Below are 21,408 nucleotides of genomic sequence, written 5' to 3' on the forward strand. Positions count from 1 at the left end.
GCTACATCCACATTTACCAGAGTGTTTTTAAACTGCAGTATCTATACTTCTACTTATGTAACAAATGTGGGTACTTTTTATACCACTGCTAAAGTGCCATCTCGGGAGCAAAAACACGCACTAAAATGCCCTCTCTGTGCCCTCCCTCGCTAAAGTTCCATCTCAGGAGCCAAAATGTATGCTAAAGTGCCCTCTACGTTACTGAGGAAGAACTATCAATTCCCATTTATTCGTTCAGCCCCTGCCCTTCAAAAAGTCTGTGCATGCCATTGCTCCTGAACCCTCACAACGTCTCTGATCTTTAAGAACGTTCTCGTGTCACCAGAACCCGGTACATTCCAGACTTTGGGGTTCTTCTATCCCATCATCTCAGTGGCTTTGATTACTTTTATTTATTATAATGAGGACCAAGTTTGGACGGAGCTTCAGTTATCAGATGGACTCACAGCTGGCTCTAGAAGACTTTGGTAAACAGATGCTCATGATCCACTCAGTGACTGGATCAGAACCTGCTGAGGGCAGTGTTGCTCTAAGCTCTTAGAAGTGAAGAACCAGATTGAAGGAGTCTATCTGGAACAGAGGTCCAGATTGATTCAGAACCGACACCAACACCAGTCAGTTAGCTGTGTCCAAATGAGGAAAATGCGTCAGAATTTGTCTTTAATTTCTCTTTGTAGAATCTTATGGACCCAGTTTTTTTATAAAACAAAGGAGAGTTCCACTTAACCTGGGAAGGTCCAAGTATGATCAGAACAGAATCAGAACCAAGCCTGTAGATAGTGTCAAAAACTTTCTCTAATTTGCATTGGAATCAATGTGTAGGAAACAAGGTCCGTAGGTTCTGTGCTGTTTCTGCTGATGGGTCTGATATTTTAAAGGCCTTTATTTGGTCTATAAAAGAGGAAGAATAAATGTGCTGCTCAGAAAGTCTAAAGCCTCCAGATCTTAGGATTTCTGTGTCAAGAATCTTTAAACGCTTTGGACCTTTTGAGCTGCAGCAGGTCAGAGGCATCCAAAGCTTAGAATCTCTATGGTTCTGAGACATACTTCCTGATCTGATTGGGTCTCGCTCTACTTCAGGCCCACCTGCTTCTGTAAAGGTTCAGAACTTGGCTGGTTCTGCAGAAATTACCTGGGTCAGGTTCAGTCTCCAGACCTGCCATCAGTCATAGCTTTGGTCTACAAAGCCAGAATCAGAAATCTATAGTCACGTTGCAGCACGATTTGGACTTGGTGTTGTTTTCCACTGAATCTCCCGTTTCCAATGGGTTCTCCCTGTGTGAACCATGCTGACCTCTAGTCGCGATGTTGGCAAAATCATAGGGCTCCATCTAAATGCCTAACATTCAGTGGTGTAAATACAGGTAAGCAGAGACTGCAGTTGCTTAAGCTGGGCATAGACTGTGCGATTTTTTTCAATCGTTGCACGCAGCTACAGCTCACACTCTACGATGAACCTGCAGGGTTTTGTCGTACAGTGTGAGTTCACAGCTCACGTTTGATTTTCTCCCGACCTCATGATTCCTGATCAGGAGATGGTCTTAAGAGGCTGATCGCCCGGCGTTACCTCCTGTACGCTACACGGTGCACGATCAGGCTGAAAGTCGGCCCGATCGGAAAATTCTCGCACGACTGGAAAATTGCCCCGAAAAGAGCAAAAAATCGCACAGTGTAAGCCCGGCTTTACGGGCCCCATGACCTATTAGGGGCCCCGTCACTGAGACCTGGCAGGCCCCTTACACCAGAGGTCTTCAACAGGGGGTCCGTGGATCTCAGAATTCTGACTTTAATCTCAAATTTGTGACTTTTTTCTCAGAATTCTGATTTTAATCTCAGATTTCTGACTTTTTTCTCAGAATTTAGACTTTAATCTCAGAATTGTGACTTTTTTCTCAGAATTCTGACTTTAATCTCGGAATTCTGATTTTAATCTCAAAATTTTGGATCTTAATGTGGATGGGCACAATGAAGGAAGAAATGTGATCAAAGTTACCACAATTTTCCTACTTATACATGCTTGTTACATCAGCACTAGCTAAACCTGTTTTTAGCAGTTATTTTTGATGTATGAAGCATTAAATCAGTCCTACCTTTTAGTTTTTATAAGCTGATATGTTTCAGTGCTGTATACAGAATACCAAATAGAACCATCTGGGTATTGTGGCCGAAACAGTAGCCATAGCATGAAGGTCCACTAGCAGGACATTGGAACGCTGTCGCCTCTGAGATTACACCACTTTATTCCAGGTTGGAGTTCTGATAATAGTTTAATTTGCCATGTTCATGTAAACTACTGCCTCTCAGTCTGTGATAATTTGTATGGGAGGAGAGCTCCCTCTAGTGGTACAACTTCAAGCCATCAGGTTATTTGGGATAATCTGGCCATTTTAATAGCTTTATTATTTCCAGATAAACATTCTGTCAATATCTTTTTGATATATTTAGAAATAAAATCCTGAGGCACTGCAGCATGTAAAAGGTTTGAACTGGTGGATGTGGAGGATCCTCACATGGACAATGATGCCATGGAGGAGTGAGAAGAAAAACATATTAATCCCAATCTGAGTCTATTTTTCTGCTTAGGGAAGGGTTGGTATAGGTGGGTCTGCCTGTAAGGAGTGGGTCGAGGGTCTGTAGTGGAACAGTTACTTTAAAAGAGAGACAGATTAACAACAAGAGATGGTTTAAGCTCCAGTTTAGTTTCTGATGGTTTTGACAGATTGAATATAGTTTGGCTTATTTCACTCCCTGGGGTTAGATTAGATTAGATGGATTTGATAAGAATCTGTTTGATTTTATCATTTCATATGATCAGATTCGATTCAATTTGAAGAGAGTTGATTTCATTGGATTGGAGTGGAGTTTAATCAATCGGATTCAGTTTAATCCGATCAGACTCGTTTCGATTCGATCAGATTCGATCTAATCTGTTCAGAGTCGATTCGATCAGATTCTATTGAATTCGATCTCCGCGTATATTGGCAGTTTATACTTTTATATACTTTATACTTTTATATACTTTATAATTTTATAACTTTGGCTAGATTCCTCCATCTTTCAGGACAGGCATTAAGCTTTTCTGTTTCTTAATCATTCCTGATATTTCAGCCATGTTTCTGCTACTTTTCAGAAAAGAAATTAAGCTTTTCTGTTTTCCGCTATTTCATAACATTTCAGCCATTTTGGCTCCAAATTCTCCTTGTTTCTCTCTTTGCACTACATTTACAGTGCATTTTCTCAGGAAATGCAACTTTTTCTAATTTTAGGTGATAATTCTAATGAAAGGCTGTTTTTTCGGTTAGTGCTACTTCACTGCATGTCAGCCTCATCCTGTCAGGACAAACCCAGGGATTAAAGCGCAACGTGACGCGCCTGCGAGAATGAATTCAGGGCACGACGCTCACCATCGTCCTTGACAGTCAACAAGAAGCCAAGATGGCGACCGCCCTGAAGACTCTGGGCTCAAGCCTGGCGAGAAACCTGCGAGAGATCCGCATTCACCTCTGCCAGAACTCTGCAGCCAGCCGGGGGGCCAGGTAGGCGGGGAGCTGGGGTCCGAGGCCGGGATGACATGGAGGTTCACCCCGAGGGAAGGAGAGGGAAGCTAACTGCGGCTAACAGCAGCTAACCCCAAATTAACTTCGTTAACTGGTCATGATGGTGTTTATGTGCTAATGCTAACCCTGCTCCTAACAGTCGCTACAATCTTCCTGGGAGGGAATAAGAGCAGACTGATCTATAGAGCTGCAACAGCATAAACTGATCTATAGAGCTACAACAGTAGCATTGACTGATCTATAGAGCTACAACAGTAGCATTGACTGATCTATAGAGCTACAACAGTAGCATAGACTGATCTATAGAGCTATTACAGTACAGGCTGATATATGGAGCTACAACAGCACTAGTAGATCTATAGAGCTACAGCAGCACAGGCTGATCTAGAGAGCTATAACAGCAGCATTGACTGATCTATAGAGCTATAACAGAACACACTAGTGATGGCCAGTCCGTCCCAAAGCTGCTGCTGGGTGTGATGGGAAGAAGTTTTCCTTGAAGGACAGTCAGCTCCTCCAGAAGATGAGGAATTTAATGTTGTTCCTATCAGGTTCTTGGTGGGTTGTTTCAGACCTTTACTGACTGATGTCCTTAATTGGTCCCAGTCTTCTGGGTTCTAAGGAGCTGTTCTCCAGGTAAACATCTCATCTCCTCCTCTGATATAATTTCAGATCCAGTTTAAATTTGTTCTGCTGCTGGTTCAGTTTCCCTGTAGAGATGCACCACTCCAGTTTTTTCCAATCTGATACCTGGGCTGAGCGCATCGGCCGATATCTGATACTGATCAGATTCAGCAGCAGAATGGAGGAACCATTTATCTGCCATGTTAGAGAAAGCTTTGGCCTCGACATAACATTAAAAACAACAAAATGAACACAGATAGGATTTTTATAGACTTTATTAACAAATAAGCAGCAAAAAGAAAGAAATGACAGTCCCAGGTAAAGTCCACTAGATTGTATCCCGCTATCAAATCACCGATATCCGATCCAGGTATCGGATCGGCGCGTCTCTACTTCCCTGGAAATTATTAAAATGTTCTGTTAGTTCTGGGTATTCCTGTCCTCACAGCGCCTCCTGGTGGTTCTAATCTGTTTCAGAGACTTTGTGGAGCAGAACTATGTGACCCTGAAGAAGACCAACCCAGACTTCCCCATTCTGATTCGGGAGTGTTCTGGAGTCCAGGCCCGGCTGTGGGCCCGATACGGTGAGTCCTTCAGAGGATCTGCGGAGGTCTCACTCTGTGGAGGAAACTAACGCTTTGTTTGTCCTTAGATTTTGGGAAGGAGAAGAGCGTCTCCGTGGAAAACATGTCTGCTGATCAGGTGGCCGCCGCCCTCCAGAACCTGGCCCAGGCCAAACCATAAGCCCCGCCCCCTGGCGCCAGGTCCAATCCAGCTCTGTTCTGTTTTTTCTGTAAATGTGTTGATATGAATAAAGCCTCTGAATCCACAGCTGTGTCCTTACTGGTTTTAGGGGGGGATTGCTGGTTTAATGCGTCGGGAAAAGCATTTAAACAGGTATCTGCTGGTTCTGATGTTGCTGCTGTGGGAGGAACTGGAACCTAAGCAGAAATGTTTAATCAGTGGGATCTCCTGGACTGAGATGTTTCTCTTCAAACATGTTGCTGATAAATTCGCTGCTGCTGGTTCAGACACTGTTCACGTGAACTGAGCAGCAAACCAACGAGGTGAAAAACCTCTGAACCGGGTCAGCCTCTCCAGATCCAGCAGAACTCCCCCTTTCCTCCAAGTCATTAGATGGACCCAGTCGTCCAGGTCTACAGGATTCTCACAGGTCTTTATGAAGTGCTTTAAAAAACAACTAAGGACTCACTTCTATGCTTCAATCCCATCATGTTGTCTCAGGTCACTTTCTAGATCCAGATCATCACGTCAGATTAAAGCTTTTAAGTTTCTATCTGAGGTAAACCAGCTGATTGCATCCAGTCACTGATGAGCAGGGAACGACAGTAGATATTGGCTCTGTTTGAATTCATGGGCTGCGTCCTCCGGAGCCCAGATTCGTAGGCCGTTTACCTCATAGAGCAGAAATAGAGTAAGTTTTCAATGGATTTGAGCTACAATGTAAAAATGTACAATCCTCCTCCTCTGAGATGTTTCAAATGTCAAAAATGTGGTCATATGGCAGCAGTATTTAAAGGAAAACAATGGTGTGGAAGGTCTGCTGGAGAGCGCAAATATGGAAAGTGGTAAAGAGGTTAAAATTAAATGCTGTAACTGTGGTGGAGAACATACTGCTGCTTATAGCGGTTGTGAAGAGAGCAAAAGATCTGAAGAGAACAGAAAAGTGAAAGTAGAGCTTGGAATAACTACTGCTATTGCAGAGGACTCATAGATCCTTAAAAAGAAGGATTTTGTACTTTTTATGCTGGAGGAAACCAATTGTACTGCTCAGAGGTCAAAGAAAACCGAAAGAAAATATCAAAATATTAGTGAAAGCTGCACAAAAATACCTTGAAGTAAAAGATTGAAAATGGGAAAATAGTAGGACCATCAGAAATTGGCAGAGTGACAAAAACATAAAGACAGATTAGTAAATATGATGAATTTGATAATTTATTTCATTATGATGGGTTAAAACATACTTTCGGAAAACTATTATTATTTATTTCTGCGAGTGAGTTTTGTAAGAGTTTCCTTGTTTTACTCCTTATCAGTTGGTGGCGGTAATCCACTTTAACTAATTTGCAAACCGCCATAAAACACTACACGAAGCGGTATTTTCTATAGAGTTTTTCTTTCACTATTTTCTGGCCCATATTTTCACCCAGCATCTCTGGACCTCGATGTCATGCTCGAATCCGCCTGCAGGGGCCGCTGTCTCTAAATTCAACCAAAGGAAGTGACGTAATTACCCTTAACAGCTCTTTGGAGACACAACAAACGGAGCTCTTAGATTATATGGGCATGAATTGAAACAGGTAAATATGATAAGGTACCTTGGTGTATGGTTTGATGAAAAACTTTCATTTAAGATACATATGCAGAAGATTATTGATAAATGTAAAAAAGGTATTAATATATTGAAATGTTTGTCAGGGAATGACTGGGGGCAACTAGCTCATCCTTGAAAAGAATATATGATGTTTTAATTCGATCTGTGTTGGACTATGGATGTATTGTTTATAAATCAGCTGCAAATTCTTTGTTGTTAGATTTAGATAGAATCCAAGCCAAAGCGCTTAGGATATGTAGTGGTGCTTTTCGAACATCTCCAGTTCCTGCTCTTCAAGTGATTACTGGAGAAATGCCACTGGACTTAAGGAGGATGAAACTGTCAATAAATTACTGGTTAAATTTACAAGGGCATGAGGAAAATCACCCTACTAAACAGATATTCAGAGAATGTTGGGAATATGGCCATAATATAAGGAGTTTTGGATGGGAAGGAAATATTTATGCAGAGTATTCTGGGATAAGTAATATAACATACTGTAAAACTGTAAGTACATCTAAAATTGCTCCATGGTTTTTCGAAATGCCAATAGTAAATTTAGAAACTAAAAAAATAGAAGAGTCTTGTGGAGGTTTGTATCAAATTATTCAGCAGCATTTAGAAGTAAGGTATTAAAATATGACACAAATATATACAGATGCATCAAAAGAGGAAAATGGTAAAACAGGAGTAGCAGTATATATTCCAAAAGAAAATATTTCTATCAAGAGAAGAACAACAGATAATTTATCAATTTTTTCAGCAGAGATGTTGGCAATTATTTTAGCATTGCAATGGGTGCTGGAGGTGAAGCCTAGAAATGTAGTTATCTGTTCAGATTCAATGTCTTGCCTGACTAGTTTTAAAAGTGGAAAATCTGAAAGCCGTCAAGATCTTTTAGATGAAGTCAGTTATTTAATGTATGGTATAAGGCAACAAAATATAAGTATTCAATTCACATGGGTTCCAGCACACAAAGGAATCTTAGGTAATGAAAAAGTAGATAAGTTAGCTAAAGAAGCAGTTAAAGTAGGAGAAATTGAATATGATGTCCCGCTAAGTAGAACAGAAATAAAAGTAATTATTAAAGATAAAATAAATAAGGTATGGCAGAAGAGATGGAATTTAGAAAAAAAAGGAAGACATTTATATAAAATACATAAAGATATTAGCATAGGATATAACAGTATAATGAGTAGAAGAGAGGAAATATGGATAAACAGGTTAAGGATTGGGCATACTAGTTTAAATGCAGGTCTAAAAATAATAGGGAAACATCCAACGGGTAATTGTTGTTATTGCGGAGAAATCGAAGGAGTAGAACATGTGTTGATCTATTGTAGCAAATATACAAAAGAGAGGAAAGAACTGGAAAGGGTAATGGGGAGTTCAGTAAAGATGGCAGATTTATTAGGGAAGCATCAATCAGATAAGATAATTAAAGCACTTATTAAATATTTAAAAGATACAGAATTAGCTGGGAGAATTTAGTGTGTGTATGTGCGTGTGTGTAAGTATAGATAGAATTTAGTTTCATGAAGATATAAAGATATACAGACATTATATTTCTGAATTACATCTCCGTCCAGTTGATGGCGGTAATGCACACAGGATGCAAACTGCCAGAAAACTCAATAGAAGAAGAAGAAGAAGAAGAAGAACAAACGGAGCTGCAGGGAAACTGGACGTTAATCTACAGAGAAGCAGATAAAAAGCTTAACCGAGCTACCGTCGCTCCTTCAGCCGGGATTCAGCTCCTGTCAGCCCGCAGAGGAGGACCAGCTGCCCACAGCGATGCCGGAGAGTGAGTCTGTTAGCATGCTAGCCGTCCGTAGCTAGTTAGCCGAACCGAATCCTTATGTTTAATGTTAATAAATGTCTCCGTAATATAAAACCTGAACGAGGCCCTGGTGTGCTACTGGACCTCCACCAGAACCCATCCACATTTTCCCGTTTTTAAGTATTTCTAAGGTTCTGTTGATCCTCATTACTGCCATGGCGCTGATAATCAGGTGCTTTAAAGTAGCAGAACCGCTCATCATGTCGGCTCAACTCTGGTGTTCTGCACTAAAACCCGAACCAGATGGAGGCAGGTCCAGTTTATGGCTAAAGCTAAAACCTGAACCACACAGGTAGACTCCCAGGTCCAGTTCTCCAGATCTTCTCCCATAGATCTGCTGTAGAACTGAACTGAGATGTTGTCTCCTCTGGAGGACATAGAACATAAGGAACCTTCCTCATCCTTGGTTTAGGTTTTCTAAACTTCAGGAAAAACTGATTTAATTCCTTCACTTCATCAAACCCGATCAGAACCATCCTTAGGATGTTCTGATGAGACTAAGCTCCAGATTAAATAAACGCTTTTAACAAGCAGAACCTTTAGGTACTATCCACCTTCAGCTCCCTGATCCCAGAAGCAAATTAAGGGACTTGGTTTTGGGAATAGTTCTGGACCTGGGTCCATTGTGTGGTCCGCTTCAGGGCGGCGGTAGAAGTTCTCAGAACTTCAGTGCTATCTGTCCAGATAGATCTGGGTCGTTTGTTCCTTTGGACTCGGTTCAGCTTCCACAGGTTTGGAGAAGAAGGATCAGAACCGCTCTGGTTGGACCACCCCCCCTAACTTCCTGTCTATGTTCCAGCTGAGAGCTACTCCAACCCTTTGGCCCCTGAGGGCCACGATGTGGACGACCACAGAGCTGCTGCGCAGTAAGTGCTGTTCCTCTGACAACCCACCAGGTGGCGCTGCCGTCACTGAACCTCTATTTGTGTCCTTCAGGTCCAAGCTGACCAATGATGACTTCAGGAAGCTGCTGATGACGCCCCGGGCGACGCCTGCCTCGGCCCCGCCCACCAAGTCCAGACATCATGAGTGAGTGGCGGCAGTAGAACCGACAGTTCTGCCTCCTGGCGCAGACTCTCCTGACAGAACGATGTTTGTTTTCCCAGAATGCTGAGGGACTACAACGAGGATGAGGATCCTGCAGCGAGGAGGAGGAAGAAGAAGAGGTCAGAGCTTTTCCCCTTGGGTGAGTCCTGGTCCAGGAAGAGGCTGACCCGGTTCTTGCTGTCTTCTCCCTCAGTTATTATGCCAAGCTTCGGCAGCAGGAGATGGAGCGAGAGAGGGAGCTGGCCGAGAAGTACAGGGACAGGGCCCGGGAGCGGCGGGACGGCGTCAACAAGGACTACGAGGAGACCGAGCTGATCAGCACCACGGCCAACTACCGGGCCGTCGGACCCACAGCGGAGGCGTGAGTTCCTCCCAGGTTCTGCTGATGCGTTAGGATGATCCTGGCTCTTCTCAATCGTCCAGAAAAAAAAAAACCCGTCTGTCTGTGATTCAGGGACAAGTCAGCAGCAGAGAAACGACGCCAGCTCATCCAGGAGTCCAAGTTCTTGGGAGGAGACATGGAGCATACCCATTTGGTGAAAGGTCTGGACTTCGCTCTGCTGCAGAAGGTGAGTCTGAGCCTGACGGCCCGTCCAGCTGGGTAACCAGCACCTTACCTTGGCCTGTCTGCTTTCCAGGTGAGAGCTGAGATCAACAGCAAGGAGAAGGAGGAGGAGGACCTGATGGAGAAGGTCCAGAAAGAGACCAAGTGAGAAACCAGAACGGTTCTTTAGCTGCTGAGCAGCTTTGGATCAGAAGCACTAACTAAGCTGCTGATGGGTCTGTTTTAGGAAAGACGTGGAGCCGGAGGAGAAGATCGAGTTCAAGACCCGTCTGGGTGAGTCTGTCTTTCTGGCTCCTAGTCAGCTGGATGTATCTGTGATCTCATGTTCCTCTGGGTTCCTAATATCATGGAAACTGTTTGGAGAAAAAAAAAATGGCCTTAAAAATCCTTCAATATTTTTGTGTTAAAAATGTCTCACAGATACCGACTGTGAGAGAATAGTCAGGTTCCTCTGCGTACTGGTTCCTCTAGTGCTGGCCCGTTTCTCAATTCACAAAAACACGAGTATGGAATCGTGTCCTTGACAAGAGCAAAGGAAAGTCTGGACTCTGGGAAAATGTGAGAGAGCAGAATATATATGGGTCAACTAGAACAGAAGCTTACTTGTGACGTGACCTCATTTAGTGGGAGAATAATTATTAGCACAGTCAGATAAACACAAATCAAATGAACGTTTTGCTAAATAAAGCAAAATAACCTCCACCACAGCCGATGGTCCTTCACACACACGCTACATGCTGAGAGACGCTGCAGACAGGCTAGGACGGCCTGGCTAGGACGGCCTGGCTGCCGTTACCCAAGATGGCGGCATAGGTGTTTTCACGTCTGTCTGCGTTACCTGTGTCTGTGTTTTTAATAGATTAATTGGGCTATATTTCTTAGATTTTGTTTGGATCACGTTTTCCTCAGAGCACTTCTTTAAGTGGCATCACAAAAATCGTAACACTATGGCGATGAGTAGCCATAAACAACTATGCAAGCCCAGGCCTAGGCCTACTCAGTCACGTAGGTCTGGCTGCGCCTTCAGACTCCCAGTTTATCTATCATTTGTGTTTGCGCTGTACTCACCGTTCATGGGCGTCGTGGGAGCTGCAAATGATGATGGATTTTATAATTCCTCTTGGCGGATTGTACTATCGAATGCTGGAACTGGGTTGTGTACTGACACGAGCGGATTGGCACCCCTAACTGGATGTATTGCTGAGCCCCTTTGCCCAACCGAACCTGTCAGCTGGCCCGAAATTGGACAATCTCGGTTCATCTGTAGCAGGCGCGGCAGGGGAGCCACCAGCAGCGCAACAAGATCAGCGCTTTGGATTACCATTCTTCTGTGTTTGTCAGGTAACATACATCCAAACCCAGGACCACTAGTGACTGAACTGTCGAGTCCTGATGTTTTGAAAAACAGCAGTGGCTTGCGTTTCATCCATGTCAATGTGCGCAGCCTTATAAATAAAATCAACGCTATTCGCATATGGGCTAAAACGACGGACAGTGATATACTCGTATTATCTGAGACCTGGCTCAAGCCTGCGATTGCGAACAATGTGGTTTACATCGAAGGGTACAATATCTATAGGACGGACCGTGGGAAAAAAGGAGGAGGGGTGGCCATATATGTAAAGGCCTCCTTGGACTGCTGCGTCGTCGAGGCAATTGGTAAACCAAAGTTTTTCGAACTCTGTGCCATTAAACTCAATCTCCCCAATGGCGCTTCCTTGACAGTAGTAGGTTGCTACAGGCCAACATCGGCAGTGGCTGGAGCATCTGCACTGCTGTCTGACTTCCTGGGAAAGCTGTCAAGCGAGTACATCGTCTTGGGGGATTTAAACTGGGACTATCTCTCGTCGTCCTCTGCATTAAGAGACTTGTGTGATGCACTGCAGTTGACTCTGCTGATCAAGTCACCTACACGCCTTAATATTAAATGTATGGACAAATCTACGCTGCTTGACGTTATCCTGACCAATGCTCCACACAAATTTTCTGCGGCTGGTGTTTTTTGTAATGACGTCAGTGATCACTGCATGGTTGCGTGCGTCAGGGACTGTAAAATGGTTAAGACCAAGTCACGGTTTGTTTTTAAACGACATCTTAAGCGTTTTAATGAGCAGGCATTTCTTCATGATATTTTCCACAGTGACTTAAATGCAGTTTGTTTTATGGATGATGTTGAAATGGCCTGGGATTATTTTAAGAAAACTTTTTTAGCCATCATTGATAAACACGCCCCTTTTAGAAGATTTAGAGTGAGGGGCAGGGATAACCCATGGTTTAATGATTGTATTGCTACTGCAATAAGAGAACGTAATGAGGCATGGGTAAAAGCAAAAAAATATAATAGTGATGCAAGCTGGTTGAACTACAGGGTATTAAGAAATAAATGCACAAGACTAATAAAAAGTACAAAAAATGAGCATTACCTTAATTTAATAAAAGAAAATCTCAATGACCCTAAGAAATTTTGGAAAGCAATAAAATCATCATCAGGCGATGTACCACCTCCCACTATCCCTGAATATATTATAACTAGTCAGGGAGAAATTAGGGATAAACAACATATGGTAGACACTTTTAACATGCACTTCATCAATGCTGGAATTGCTACTCAGTCAACTCTTCCAGCAAATGTTAGCAGAGGTAGGACTACAATTACTGTTCCAGATCCAAATATGAGTCCAAATAGTTTTAATTTCAGCTGTATTTCTGCTTATGAAGTTCAGAAGGCTTTGCAAGGACTAGACTGTAAAAAATCTGCTGGGCCTGACCGGATTGAACCGTATTTTCTTAGGACTGCTGCTAACTTGATTGCTGAGCCTATTGCCTCAATTTTTAATCTTAGTTTATGTAGTGGTACCATACCTACATCTTGGAAGTCTGCTTTTGTCCTCCCACTTTTGAAAAGTGGAGACCCTTCCTTATTGGACAATTATCGCCCAATCTCTAGATTGTCTGTGCTGGCCAAACTGTTTGAATCTCTTATAAACGAGCAACTCAAACTTTTTTTAACTGAGAACTCAATTTTAAACCCATTGCAGTCTGGCTTTCGACAAGGTCATAGTACAGTCACAGCTTTTACCACAGTCACAAATGACATTTTGAATGCTTTAGATAATAAGAAGTCTTGTGCTGCAATATTCATTGATCTTTCTAAAGCGTTTGATACAGTGGACCATGATCTTCTTTTGAAGCGATTACAAAGAATAGGCTTTAGTGATACTGTACTACGGTGGTTTTCAAATTACCTTAATGATAGAACGCAGTGTATTGTAATTGATAACTATACCTCAACATCATTAGAAGTTACAATGGGGGTCCCACAAGGGTCAGTTTTGGGGTTCAATTTTATTTTCTCTTTATATAAATGACTTGGGTAAGGACCTGAAGACAGCAAAAGTGCATCTTTATGCAGATGACACTATTTTGTACACCATAGCTTCATCAGTGAATGCTGCATTTGCACAATTGCAGTCTGCTTTTAATCATGTACAAACATTTCTTATTGAATTAAAGTTTGTACTGAATGCTAAAAAAACTAAAACAATGACATTCACACATTCACGATCCTCACCTAACATTAGTGTTTCAACACAAGATGGCACTAAAATAGAAGGAGTATCATCTTACAACTATTTAGGCATCTGGTTGGATGATAAGATGTCCTTTGGTGTCCATATTGAGAGCCTCTGTAAGAAACTTAGACCAAAGTTGGGTTTTTTCTTTAGAATGAGGAAGTGCTTTCCCTATCTTGCGAGGAAAAGGCTAGTTCAGAGCACATTCCTGTCAGTGCTTGACTATGGGGATACACTGGAGTATATTCACTCCAGTTTATTCTTACTTAAAAAACTGGATGTACTGTACCACTCTGCCTTACGTTTTATCACAGGTGCATCAGCTAGGACTCACCACTGCACTCTCTATGAAACTGTACAGTGGTCTTCTCTTTACATGAGGAGAAAAATTCATGTACTGACTTTTATTGCTAAAGCCCTTATGGGTAAACTTTATACATTTTTTATTTACTTTCCATTCAAGATAGTACTTACAGGACTAGGTCATCAGAAAAAATACTTTTACATACTCCATTTACAAGAACTGAACTAGGAAAAACAGCATTTTCATCATTTGCACCTAAAGTATGGAATGAACTTCAAGCCACTTTAAATCTTGAAGTACTTCCATCCATAAATTCTTTTAAAGACGTGTTAAAATCATCATTAACTGACAGATGCAACTGTTTTTGATTGGATGCCTTGTTTGCTGTTTGCTTTTTGGTTGTATGTGTATGCCCAATCTTGTTGTGTTGTGTTTAATTTTGCCTAGATGATATGTAGCTGTGGTTGTCTTGTCTCCTGTGGTTTTATGTTAATGTAACTTTTTAAGCCGCCTTCTTGGCCAGGACTCCCTGGAAGAAGAGTTACTCTAACTCAATGGGATTTTCCTGGTTAAATAAAGGTTAAATAAAATAAAAACCCTTGGAGGTTCGCTGGTTGCTGCGATCCTCTCAAAATCTGAACTTTCTTTTTATAAATGATGCACTAAAACAGTAAATGGGCCATTTAATGAAGCTAGGTCCTGGAAAGTCCTTGAATTTAATGGTAATCAAGGTGTGGGAACCCTGTTCCTCAGGAAGGAACATCTACCGCGTGGTCTTCAGGTCAGGGGTCCCTGAAAGGAACGAGCTCTTCCTGCCCGGCAGGATGGCCTACGTGGTTGACCTGGACGATGAATTCACCGACACAGACATCCCCACCACGCTGATCCGCAGCAAGGCTGACTGTCCCAGTATGGAGGTGAGACTGGCCCAGTCAGAACCCAGTGAAATTCTAACCACCAGTCTGCTGATGTCCCTTAAATGTCTCCTTGTCCTCCCTGTCCCTCCTGTGTCTCAGGCTCAGACGACTCTCACCACCAATGACATCGTGATCTCCAAGCTGACTCAGATCCTGTCCTACCTGAGACAGGGGACACGTCACAAGAAGATGAAGAAGAAGGACAAAGGTGTCTCCTCTGTCCTGTTGTTAGTGTCCCTGCTGTCCCTGGCCTTTGTCCTAACAGCTGATGTCTGTCTCTGTTCCAGGCAAAGCGGATGAGAAGAGGGCCCCTGAAGTCGACATCAGGTCAGCTGTCTTCCACTTGCTTCTGTCCTCTGCCTCTGGGCATGTCTCTGAGTGACGCCTCTGTTCCTTTTCCAGCATCTTTGATGACATTGGAGACTATATTCCATCTGCCAAACCGAGCAAAGACAAAGATCGGCACAGATCACGAGATGAGGACAGCAAGAGCAGGAGGCAGGCCTACTTTGAGAAACCCAGAGGAGACGAACACCAGCTGATGGAGGTGGACACAGGTAGGTCCTCCTAAATTAGCTGGACCAGGACCTCTGACTGAGAGTCTGGTGGATAATCTGTCCGTCCTTCTATCTGTCCTCCAGCTCCAGAATCCATCAAAGATCAGATCAAGATGATCAATGAGAAGTTTAGAGGAGCAGCAGCCAGCCAGTGGCAGAACCAGGAGCCATATCCTTTACTAGAACCTTCTGTCCTCATGGTCTGGATGCTGAGTCATCATGTTTCCTAGAGTTTGTCCTTAACTGGTCTGTACTGGTTCCCAGAGGAGGGACTCCGGTAAGGAGCAGCTTGGAGATTTCTTCGGAGGATCCAACTCCTACGCTGAGTGCTACCCAGCAACGTAAGACCCAGAGTGAGGACCAGCCGCTGTCTCCGTGTCTCCATGTCTGTGTCTCTCTGACCAATGTTTGTCTGCAGGATGGATGACCTTGCAGTGGACAGCGATGAGGAGGTGGACTACAGTAAGATGGACCAGGTAGGTCCATTTCTCAGCATGCAGTGCTGCTCTGTTCCATCTGAGCAGAGGTCCAATGAGCTGTGGTTCTGTTTCAGGGTAATAAGAAGGGTCCACTTGGCCGCTGGGACTTTGACACGCAGGAGGAATATTCAGACTACATGAACAACAAAGAGGCTCTGCCAAAGTAGGACACTCTTCTCTCTCAGTGCTGCCTGGCAGGATGCTAACGCTAATCTTGCTACTAGCTAATGCTAACCCTGCTGTTAGCGATAACTTCACCCAACGCTTCACCAACGCTGCTCTTTGTCCATGCAGGGCTGCCTTCCAGTACGGCATCAAGATGTCTGAAGGCAGGAAGACGCGGCGCTTCAAAGAGACCAATGAGAAAGCTGAGCTGGACCGTCAGTGGAAGAAGATCAGCGCGGTGAGTCATGGACCCAAACATCTCTATCAGAACTTCCTTGGTTCATCACTGCAGCTTGTAACGCTCCGTTTATCTCTCAGATCATAGAGAAGAGGAAGAAGATGGAGGCAGATGGGTGACTACTTCCATTTTGGTTCTTCTTTTGTGTGAAATGAAGCTGGGCAGCAGCTTGGAGCAGTTGGTGAACCTTCTGTTTGTATTTTCAGGGTGGATATCAAGAGGCCCAAATACTGAGGACTTCTGCAGACCAGTACCGACCGATCCACTATCGTCTTGCAGTTTAACTCCAGTTTATTGTAAAACTAAACAGTCTGTTGTCATGATAGCAAGAGCTGATCCTACCCCATCTATTGTATTATGTCAGTAGTTATTAATCTCTTAGTTGTTGCAAGTTTCCCAATAAATTCTATTCAGTTTATTTCTATGCTCCAATACCCATCATGTCATCTAAGGGCACTTTATAGATCCAGATTATTTAGATCATCTATTCGGATTAAAGTTTCTAAGGTCCACCAGCTGGTTGCATCCAGTCATTGCCTTTACAGGACGAGTAACTAGAAACAGTAGATATCGACTCTTCAGCAATCCCTCATACCAAGCATGCACACGGTGAGAGTGGGGAGGAAAACTCTATTTGAACCAGAAGAAACCTCCAGCAGAACCAGGCTCTGTGTGAGCGGCCATCTGTTGAGGGGGGTTCAAGGAGACAGAAGCAGACATAGAAAATGAACATAGAAGCTCTGGTCTATAAATACCTTCTATGTTAGAAAAGCTAATGCTAAATTAGCTTCATTGGTCGCTCCGTCTCGGAATGAAATGTTTAATCAGACAAGCATCAAGGCCGTTTTCATGTCCAAGGATGAAGGAGAGAACATCCAGTTGGTCCCAGTAAAAGCTGAGCCCATATTTATGTCTAGCAGAGAAACATATGCCAGTTTAATGCAAGTAGCCATCTTTCACCAAAGGTCCAACATGTGTGCTGAATGTTGTAATCTGGCTTTATTGACAATATATTTTTGGTGTTAAAATTAATATTCATATATGTGGTTGTAAATGTGTGTGTAAGTGAAAACGGTAAACTTTCATACCACCACGTCTTTTATTCGTGTTTTCTTTGACAATGTGACTGAATGTTCAGAAAACGGCAGCATAGTGTCAGTATTACAGTATGAACCAGATCCCGTTTGATCTGCAGAGCATTAGCCCAGCCACAGTTTGCACACTTCTTTCCAAGGGCGTAGGTTTGATTTGAACTTTGGTAGGGACACTATTGGTCTGGTGTCATTGGTGCTATGCAATATGCATGCCCTTTTTTATGCTCGATGTGAGCATCCGTACTGATAAGAGGAATTCATTGTTAAAAGAGAAAAGCAACATTTTGCTCCATTAATAAAAATGTTATAAGCACTACACTCACTAGATGCTGTTTATTAATGTTTGAAGTATCACAGGCTCTGATCAATGTGGAATTAGGACTGTTTTCCACTTTGAAAACGGTTTCATTTGAACGACTAAGAGAGAAGGTAAATACAGTATTTTCTTTTGAAGATATACAGGTGCTGGTCATAAAATTAGAATATCATGAAAAAGTAGATTGATTTCAGTAATTCCATTTAAAAAGTGAAACTTGTATATTATATTCATACATTACATACAAACTCATATATTTCAGATGTTTATTTTGTTTAATTTTGATGATTACAAATGACAACAAATGAAAATCTCAAATTCATCATATCAGAAAATTAGAATATTGTGAAAAGGTTCAAAATTGATGGCCCCTGGTGCCACACTCTAATCAGCTAATTAACTCAAACCACCTGCAAAAGCCTTTAAATGGTCTTTCAGTCTAGTTCTATAGGCTACACAATCATGGGGAAGACTGCTGACTTGACAGTTGTCCAAAAGACGACCATCGACACCTTGCACAAGGAGGGCAAGACACAAAAGGTCCTCGCTAAAGAGGCTGGCTGTTCACAGAGCTCAGTGTCCAAGCACATTAATAGAGAGGCGAAGGGAAGGAAAAGATGTGGTCGAAAAAAGTGTACAAGCAAGAGAGATAACCGCACCCTGGAGAGGATTGTGAAACAAAACCCCTTCAAAAATGTGGGGGAGATTCACAAAGAGTGGACTGCAGCTGGAGTGAGTGCTTCAAGAACCACCACACACAGACGTATGAAAGACATGGGTTTCTGCTGTCGCATTCCTTGTGTCAAGCCACTCTTGAACCACAGACAGCGTCAGAAGCGTCTTGCCTGGGCTAAAGAGAAACAGGACTGGACTGCTGGTGAGTGGTCCAAAGTCATGTTCTCTGATGAAAGTAAATTTTGCATTTCCTTTAAAATCAAGGTCCCAGAGTCTGGAGGAAAAGAAGAGAGGCACTTCATCCACGTTGCTTGAAGTCCAGTGTAAAGTTTCCACAGTCAGTGATGGTTTGGGGTGCCATGTCATCTGCTGGTGTTGGTCCATTGTGTTTTCTGAGGTCCAGGGTCAACGCAGCCACATACCAGGAAGTTTTAGAGCACTTCATGCTTCCTGCAGCTGACCAACTTTTTGGAGATGCAGATTTCATTTTCCAACAGGACTTGGCACCTGCACACAGTGCCAAAGCTACCAGTACCTGGTTGAAGGACCATGGTATCCCTGTTCTTAATTGGCCAGCAAACTCTCCTGACCTTAACCCCATAGAAAATCTATGGGGTATTGTGAAGAAGAAGATGCAATACACCAGACCCAACAATTCAGAAGAGCTAAAAGCCACTATTAGAGCAACCTGGGCTATCATAACACCTGAGCAGTGCCACAGACTGATCGACTCCATGCCACGCCGCATTGCTGCAGTAATACAGGCCAAAGGAGGCCCAACTAAATACTGAGTGCTGTACATGCTCATACTTTTCATGTTCATACTTTTCAGTTGGCCAACATTTCTATAAATCCTTTGTTTTTATTGGTCTTCAGTAATATTCTAATTTTCTGATATGATGAATTTGAGATTTTCATTTGTTGTCATTTGTAATCATCAAAATTAAACAAAATAAACATCTGAAATATGAGTTTGTATGTAATGTATGAATATAATATACAAGTTTCACTTTTTAAATGGAATTACTGAAATCAATCTACTTTTTCATGATATTCTAATTTTATGACCAGCACCTGTAGAATTGTGCAGAGTTAAACCCCACTCTTATATTTTTACCTACTATTCTCTCTCTGTATCAAGCAAAATAATACATTCATTAAAATATTAACTTCACTATAAAAGTGGAACATCTGGGCTGTAGTTACTCTGTCGCCCATTTCATGTATTTCATCTGGGGCTGAAAAAAATGAATCATATTAATTGATTATTTCAATAATCGTCAACTAATTTAGTACGTGATTCATCATTAACTGGAGTATAGAGACTTTAAAACATACAGTAATATAAAAGTAAAATGTGCCTTTCCCCACAGAGCAACCCACTTAGATCAGTTATTATATCAAAATTGTAAAAATAAACACAAAAAAATGAAAACAGTAATATCAACTTAATATCGGTAAAAAGGAAATCCTCACATTTTCTTTTTTAGTTGGCTGTGGCTAAGAATCAGAAATGTTGATGCTTACAGCCTTTATTTGCCCATTTTTCCAGCAGTCTTCAGAACTCCTGGCTGACTCAGAATATTTCGTTTTATAAAAAAAAAAAAAAGGTTTTTGTTTTTTAGTGTACATGATATTCATTTTTTTTTTTATTGGGACTAGTTTTGTAGCCTAATATTAATTGTAGTAACCGCTGCATGTGAATACATTTTCAATGTTGTGCTCCAAGCACACGCGGACTAGAAAACAGCCAATCAGAGAGAGAGAAGGCGGAACTTATGGCAGAACAACCAATGAGAGTTGAGTTAAACAGCGCAGCACAGCTCCATGCGCTGCTGCATGAAAGGGACAGGAGAGACCAGGCAGAGGAGCTGCGAGAGGAAAAGAAGCCACTGCTGCAACAACTACTGCTGTAAATTATAAACATGTTGCTCACATCCAATTATTGGTAGAGACAATTAGGTCGGTTCAAAATTTTGGTAGGGACATGTCCCTATGGTCCCTATGCAAACCTACGCCCATGCTTCTTTCTCTCCAGTTGCAACCTACTCGATTACAGCTCCCTGCTGTACATATGCAAGTGGCCTCAGATCAATTAAAATATAATTTACATACATAGTCTTCACATTAAACAAGCTATTGTTAAACAGAACACAGCCACTATATGTCAATTTAAAATAGGCCAAAATCATAAAAAAAAAATTACAACTAAAAAGATGGGTGACTGACCATTTTATGTCTCTTTTGTATAAATAAAGTCTTTGAATTGAATGAGTATTATATATTTCCTGGTAATTTGCCTCTGTCGCTTAATAGAACTTAATTGCAGTTTTTTAAAATAGGAAATGTGCTTGATTTTTTTTTACATAAATAAAATGTCTTCAGCTTTGATTATAAAACTTTTTATTTTTTACAGAAAGAGTTTTTGAGGTGGTGAGCTGTAACAGCCGTTCAGCTATTGAACACCAAACAAACAAACACAGTAACTTATAAACCAATATTATGTCAGAGATACAGATCACATATTGCCTTATTCAATTATATGTTACAATTAAAAAAGCACTACATGACATATTCATCAGTTTAACAAAAAAGATGCATAATTTTAGTTACAAACAGCTCCTTTTTGAAACGATCTGTCCGCTGTGACAGACCAGTGGTGCTGAGAATGATTCTTGTAAATGCTCACATACATACATGGCCACCCCTTCCACGGCCGACTGAACGTGTGTCTCAGTTCTGAATCTCCTGCTGACCTCTGGAAACATTAAGTCAGACGTCGTCCATCCCTTAAAGCTCTATTTGGATTGAAGCCAGGAACTAATCTCACGTTGATCAGACACTTCTGTCATAACTGCTCCCAGAAAAATCAGTCAGGAGATCCAGTTGAAACAGAGCGACTGTTGACTGAAGAAAAATTGAATTTGAGATCCATTCTTTCCCATTCAAGCAACATTTATTTTATATTTTTTCCTTGCAAGGGAGAACATATGCCATTTTCTAAGGTGGTATGCCACTGTCACTCGCTTTGAGAGTCACATAGATCTCGTTCTACACTTTTCTCAAAGTATGAATGAAACACTTGATAAAAAACTCTGAAGTCCAGATTTTAGCTTTATTTTA

The 21,408-nt window shown here is 42.0% G+C and overlaps 2 protein-coding genes across 2 annotated transcripts; both read left to right on the forward strand.

Annotated features, from left to right (window-relative positions):
• The first annotated feature begins 3,389 nt into the window (after nucleotides 1-3,389).
• ndufa2 (NADH:ubiquinone oxidoreductase subunit A2) lies at nucleotides 3,390-5,012 on the forward strand. Its single transcript, XM_038300712.1, has 3 exons — nucleotides 3,390-3,536; nucleotides 4,659-4,765; nucleotides 4,834-5,012. Exons 1-3 carry the CDS (start codon nucleotides 3,436-3,438, stop codon nucleotides 4,923-4,925), a joined length of 300 nt encoding a protein of 99 aa, XP_038156640.1. The 5' UTR covers nucleotides 3,390-3,435; the 3' UTR covers nucleotides 4,926-5,012.
• A 3,167-nt stretch (nucleotides 5,013-8,179) lies between these two features.
• Nucleotides 8,180-17,293, forward strand: ik (IK cytokine). Its single transcript, XM_038300710.1, has 19 exons — nucleotides 8,180-8,320; nucleotides 9,156-9,222; nucleotides 9,293-9,385; nucleotides 9,463-9,522; nucleotides 9,597-9,764; nucleotides 9,858-9,972; nucleotides 10,042-10,112; nucleotides 10,195-10,241; nucleotides 14,598-14,761; nucleotides 14,861-14,969; nucleotides 15,049-15,088; nucleotides 15,164-15,318; nucleotides 15,403-15,487; nucleotides 15,573-15,659; nucleotides 15,737-15,794; nucleotides 15,872-15,960; nucleotides 16,092-16,200; nucleotides 16,281-16,315; nucleotides 16,407-17,293. Exons 1-19 carry the CDS (start codon nucleotides 8,311-8,313, stop codon nucleotides 16,432-16,434), a joined length of 1,590 nt encoding a protein of 529 aa, XP_038156638.1. The 5' UTR covers nucleotides 8,180-8,310; the 3' UTR covers nucleotides 16,435-17,293.
• The last annotated feature ends 4,115 nt before the right edge of the window (nucleotides 17,294-21,408 follow it).

This window comes from Cyprinodon tularosa, unplaced genomic scaffold, assembly GCF_016077235.1.
Source record: "Cyprinodon tularosa strain WSP-4 unplaced genomic scaffold, ASM1607723v1 ctg453, whole genome shotgun sequence".
NCBI classification, from domain to species: domain Eukaryota; kingdom Metazoa; phylum Chordata; class Actinopteri; order Cyprinodontiformes; family Cyprinodontidae; genus Cyprinodon; species Cyprinodon tularosa.